The sequence below is a fragment of the Lepus europaeus genome, chromosome 19 (assembly GCF_033115175.1).
Source record: "Lepus europaeus isolate LE1 chromosome 19, mLepTim1.pri, whole genome shotgun sequence".
NCBI classification, from domain to species: domain Eukaryota; kingdom Metazoa; phylum Chordata; class Mammalia; order Lagomorpha; family Leporidae; genus Lepus; species Lepus europaeus.
Genome location: NC_084845.1, coordinates 60,812,908 through 60,818,907, shown reverse-complemented (window position 1 = coordinate 60,818,907; position 6,000 = coordinate 60,812,908). Strand labels below are relative to the sequence as shown.

The window sequence follows — 6,000 nt, the reverse complement described above, 5'->3', positions numbered from 1 at the left end:
GTCCCTCCCCAACACAGCACACCCCAGGGGGCAGCACTTTGGCCTTGGGCAAACATCACAGGACTGCTGACAGGGTGCTGGAGTTCTGGCCTCGCTGAGAACAGGACACTGTGACTCCAGGGGACTCGCACTGGTGACCCCAATGTGGCAGCCGCTCTTTTGGGCTCTTTAATAATTTAGAAAATGTGCACTCTTCCGCCAGGCGCCTTCATCTCTGGATTCAGAAAGGCAGTGAATGCCCTGGGGATCCTTTGCAGTGGAGGGTGGAATTCCACTTGTCACAGTCACTGAGCATGGGAGCATATTCCTGGAAGGGGCCCTGGTCTCTGGGTGCTTGCAAAGAGCCTGGGAGACCAGGAGGCCCCCAGCCAGTGCCCTGGGAGCCCGCAGAGGTGGGAGTGTGGGGATGTGCCCCAGCCCAGCTGGCCAAGGATGGGGCTGCACATGGCACTCACTGGCACTCCTCCCTGGCCTCCCGCAGCGTCTGCCCCTGAGAAAGCACTTCTGTCAGGCCCCGGAGGGCCCATGGCAACCTCTGCAGAGCAGCTTGCCTCCTAGAACCCGGTCATTGGAGTATCCCTTCACAACGTGCTTCTAAAAAAATACACTTGAAAACATGACACTGAGTGAAACAAACCAGACACAGAAGGACAAATAATCTATGACTGTGTACACAAGGCACCTAGAACAGGCACGTTCCTGGAGGCTGAAGTGGGATGGTGGTGACCAGGGATGAGGGTGTGGGTGAGCAGTGAGCGTTAAGTGTCCAGGGTTGCTATTGGGAATGACAGCATTGTTCTGGAAACACGGTGACAATGTGAACGTGTCTAACGGCACGGCATCACAGACTTTGAAGAGGTGAAAATGGCCAATTTCATGTCTATTGTCACAATTTTATTTCTTTTTAAAGATTTTTTTATTTGAAAGAGTTACAGAGAAGGGAGAGAGAGATCTTCCATCTGGTTGTTCACTCCCCAAGTAGCCACATCAGGCTGGGCTGAGCCAGCCGAAGCCAGAAGCTTCTGGGTCTCCCACATGAGTGACAGGGACCCAGGCACTTGGGCCATCTGATGCTGCTTTCCAGCCATTGGTGGGGAGCTGGATCAGAAGTGGAGCAGCCAGGATTTGAACCATTGCCCATATGGGATGTCTGCATCACAGAATGGCCACTTTACTCATTGTGTCACAATGCCAGCCCCTATTTCTTTCTTTCTTTCTTTCTTTCTTTCTTTTTTTTTTTTTTTTTTTGACAGGCAGAGTGGACAGTGAGAGACAGAGAGAAAGGTCTTCCTTTGCCATTGGTTCACCCTCCAGTGGCCGTTGCGGCAGGCGCGCTGCGGCCGGCGCACCGCGCTGATCCGAAGCCAGGAGCCAGGTGCTTCTCCTGGTCTCCCATGCGGGTGCAGGGCCCAAGGACCTGGGCCATCCTCCACTGCCCTCCCGGGCCACAGTAGAGAGCTGGCCTGGAAGAGGGGCAACTGGGACAGAATCTGGCATCCCGACTGGGACTAGAACCCAGTGTGCCGGCGCTGCTAGGCGGAGGATTAGCCTGTTGAGCCACGGCACTGGTATCAGCCCCTATTTCATTATTTTTAAATTCGGGGCCATCTTCCGCAGCTCTCTCAAGTACATTAGCAGGGAGCCAGGACTCAAACCGGTGCTCAGATAAGGGCTGCTGGCATCACAGGCAGTGATTTAACCTGGTGCATCTCAACTCTAGGCCACAATTTTAAAAGTGTGCTTACTGTAAAGAAACAAAGTCACACAAGCAGCAAATGAATTTGAGAACAGTTAAAAAACAAAATAATTCTTCACTTCCTGCCAAAAATTTTAAAAAATCTGAAATTCCCAGCCATGAAGATTGGGAAAAGGCCCACTTACAAGCCACATAGTACAAGAGCCCAAGAGACCCTCCCGAAACATTACACAACGGCAAGAAAAACTCATCCCCAGCTCCAAGATGACCACAGCTGCTGTTTTGGACTTTATCCTCCTGTATACATTTCCCAGTGCTACTATATGACATAAATAGAAATGTGCAAGCTATTGTGAAAACCTGTTATCTGGAAGCCTGTCTTTCTCCCCAGGACACTGAAATACTGGTGTGTCACCCACTGTGTGGGCTGCCTGGGATTCTGCTGGGAGTGGTCAGTGAGTTGTCTAACTGGTAGCATTATTGAACAGTGAGCTGTTCCCAAGTTTTCTGGATCCTCAGGAAAACCACAAGTAACATCCTTGCATGTTTATCTTTGGCTACTGGTGAGTGCATTTTTAGGATGAATTCCTGGAATTTCTGTACGTGTGAGAGTTTTGGACCTCATGTCATCCGTCTGCACCGTGACGGCAGCCACACATCATCGGCAGCTGTTCCCACGACCTGTGTGAGTCGCTGAACAGAAGGCCAGCTCAGCCACGCTGAGTCCAGGCTGTGGGACCCAGTGGAGGAAGAGTGGGGGGGGGGGGGGCGGGGTGTCTCCCTGCCACTGCCCGGGCTGCAGAGGATCTGTCTGTCTCCTTGCCCACACTGCCGCCCAGAAGGCCTGGTCTGCCACCAGAGGAAGAGCTGGGACTCCAAGTGGGGCCTGCATGAGAAATCGGTACTTCTCCCAGGCGCAGGCGCAAGAGCAACGCATGGTTCTCGCAGGTGGATCCTAATCCCTGGGATAAGTGACTGAGTTACCTCACAGGCAGAAGATGTCTCTCAGATGGGATTAAATGAAGGGTTGGGGGGGGGGGGAAGGTTTGTGGAAGAACAAGGGTCCTTCCAAGAGGGAGGGAGGAGGAGACATGGTTACAGAGGCAGAGTCTGCAGAGCCCGCAGCTGCCTGGAACTGGCCTGGGAAGGCATTTACCCTGCCTCGTCCAGCCGGAGAGTCTATAAAACGGGCTGAATCCCTGGGTTCTCCTGAAACCTGGTTCACAACAAAGAGCTGCCAATGGACATGGACAAAGCGGGACCAATTTGAGCAACAAAATACATAAAGTAGTGCAGTCCAAAGCATAAAACGCCCACAAGTCCATACTAACATACAAATAAATGAACAAACGAATGAGGGAGGGTCAGGTGCTGGGGTGTGATGGGTTAAGCTGGCGCTGGTAACACCTATATCTCACATTGGAGTGCCTTTGGAGTCTCAGCTTCTCCACTTCTGATCCAGTTTCCTGCTAATGCGCCTGGGATGACAGCAGATGGCGGCCCAGTACTTGGATCCCTGTCACTCATGTGGGAGACCTAGATGGAGCTCCTGGCTCTGGCCTGGCCCAGCCCCAGCTGTTGTGAACATCTGGGGAATGAACCAGCAGATGGAAGATGTGTTTCTCTTTGTCTCGCCCCCTCTCTCTGGCATTCTGCCTTTTCAATAAATAAACCTTCATTTAAAATTTAAAGAATGGGGTAGAGGCAAACATCCCTATACAGAATAATTCCAAATAATTTATGCACCTACTCTAACCCTCAAAGAGGCAGAAACTAACTCACGGCCCCTGAAGCCTGAGCTGTGCCTCATGGCTTCATTCCAAGAAGAGGAGGAGTGGGCTTTTGGCATAGTAGTTAGGACGCACACGTCCTGTATCTGAGAGCCTTGGTCCAGGTCCCTCCCCTGGCCCCCATTCCAGCCTCCTGCTGATGTACACCCTGGGAGGCAGCAGTGAGAGACCCGGATGGAGTTCCCAGCTCCCGGCCTCCTGGGTTTGTCCTGCCTGTTGTGGGCCTTTGGGGGAGTGAACCAGAGGGTGGGAGATCTCTATCTGCCTCTCAAAATAAGTTACAGAGAAGAATTTCAAAAGCAAATAAAGCATGGGAAACAGGAAGGAAAAAGACAACTGCACGGAGGAGAAATCTGACAGACGCTGCCCCAGCCAGTTGACGGAGGCCAACACTGGCAGGAAGAAGGCATGTGTGCAGTGCGTACCCTGGACGTGTTGTGATGAGACTAGTATTCGCCCTCTCTGTCTTCCTCCCCAGAAACGCATAACCCCCGTCTAATCACACAGAAAACATGAGGCATTCTATAAACTCCTAACCAGCGCATCTCGGAGCAGCCAAGGCGGCCCGAATAAAGGAAGGTGTGAGAAACGGATGGGTGAGAGGAAGCTTAGAGGACTTGACCAGGTAATGTGGGGTCCTATAGAGGCTCCGGGGACAGAGAGGGCAGTGGGGGAAATTAAAGGAATCTAGACACAGCTTGGACTTGGTTGATCGGCATGAGCACTGGGGCTTGTTTAGTCGTCACAGATGGACCGTGCTCATGCAAGCTGACAGCACTGTATCTTCCTGGACCAGAGGAGTCCCGGGTTACCAAGGAGACCAGGCGAGAAGGAGCACCCCCCTCACCCCCTGCCGACGTGGCCAGGCCCAGGGGACGCAAGGCTGGCTTGGGTGCCTGGAGAGCTGGGTGTGAAGCTGGTGTCTGCTCACATAGACTCCGGGGCCCTGTCCAAATTCCTTTCCCTTCCAGCGCCAGGAGCAACAGTCATCCTGCCTCCCCCTGGGGGAGAGCCGGCGCCCTCAGGCGGGAGGGCCCCCGGGCAGCCCTCGAGGACCCTCCCGAGCCTGGCGCCTGCCGGGCCGCCAGCTGTAGCTGCTGGTTCTCCGCGGGTCGGGGTGAGTCACCGCCGGCTGAGGTGGGCGAAGGAGGGGCAGGCAGCGCCCTTGCTCCGCCGCACGCCAGGGGAGGGCGCTCATGGCCTGACGCAGCCCCTCTGGCCGCTCCCAAGCCCCCACCAAGGCCCTGGATCCCGGCCTCGCAGCAAGTGGTCAGGGGCTCCTCTCCGGGAAGCGGCAGGAAACAAAGACTCGCCGGCTCTGAGGACATGGCCACCACTGATCCTTCCCCTGAGGCGGAGCGGGGCTGACCCCACTGCCCATCCCTTTCTGGCCTGGGACCTGGACAGAAACAGAGGACCAAGCAGGAGCGAAGGGAAGAGGCGGAGCCTGGGCCCCGGAGACCGCAGGCGCGTGTGGCCCAGAGCCCGGGCGCCAGGCTGAGCGGCTGCTCCCAGCTCCAGAGCCCCTGTGCCAGCTGGTCGCGGGCGGGTGGGCACGGGCAGGGCTGCGTGCCAGACACACACAGAGCGCCCTTTGAGGAGGTGGCAGCTGTGGGCCCAGACCCCTCTCTGCTTGCCATGGCCCCGCCTGCCCCCTGCAGCAGGGCCTTGCCGAGCACAGGGCTCGGGGACACAGAGGTGCACACTCGGGGACACAGAGGTGCACAGTCGGAACACAGAGGTGCACACTCGGGGACACAGAGGTGCACACTCGGGAACCTCCACTCTTGGAAGGCAGGGGCCACCCTGCTCCTCAGGCCCAGAGCCACACCTCCTTTCTGGCCCACTCTATTTCCCTCATTGCCAGTGGCCCTGTTAGAACCCTGGGGTGGGGTGGGGGAGACGCCCTGGGGGAAGGCTGAGAGCCTTCCACACCCGCAGTGGGACATTTTTTTTTTTAATTTATTTATTTTTATTGGAAAGTCAGAGTTACACACAGAGAGGACAGGCAGAGAGAGAGAGAGGTCTTCCATCAGACGGTTCACTCCCCAACTGGCCACAATAGCCGGAGCTGTGCCGATCCAAAGCCAGGAGCCAGGAGCTTCTTCCAGGTCTCCCACATGGGTGCAGGGTTCCCAAAGACTTGGGCCACTTCTATTGCTTTCCCAGGCCATAGCAGAGAGCTGGATTGGAAGTGGAGCAGCCAGGTTTCGAACCGGTGCCCATATGGGATGCCAGCGCTTCAGGCCAGGGTGTTAACCCACTTCGGCACAGCGCCGGCCCCGACATTTTGAGCTGGGGGAGCAGGGTCCGGCCCTGGGCCTCTAGGGAACCCAGGTGCCCATCTCTGCTTCCCCCCACGCAGTTGTCCTGGGCCTCCTGTCACTGACCTTGGGCACCCACAGGGAGATTTTCTCAGGGTCTGGAGCTCTCCCAGCACCCTCCCGTGAGCAAGGCGGCTGCATCTCTCCTCCCCTGGGTGGGCAGTGGCAGCCACTTCTCCTGGGCTAGCCT

The 6,000-nt window shown here is 56.0% G+C and overlaps 1 protein-coding gene across 1 annotated transcript in view; it reads left to right on the top strand.

Annotated features, from left to right (window-relative positions):
• The first annotated feature begins 4,063 nt into the window (after window positions 1–4,063).
• The window catches only part of BCAR1 (BCAR1 scaffold protein, Cas family member), a 39,163-nt gene continuing 37,226 nt past the window's right edge, over window positions 4,064–6,000 (top strand). Inside the window, exon 1 of the mRNA XM_062176071.1 lies at window positions 4,064–4,111. Within this exon, the coding sequence (XP_062032055.1) occupies window positions 4,079–4,111 (33 nt within the window). The 5' untranslated portion in view covers window positions 4,064–4,078. The remainder of the gene's footprint in view (window positions 4,112–6,000) is intronic.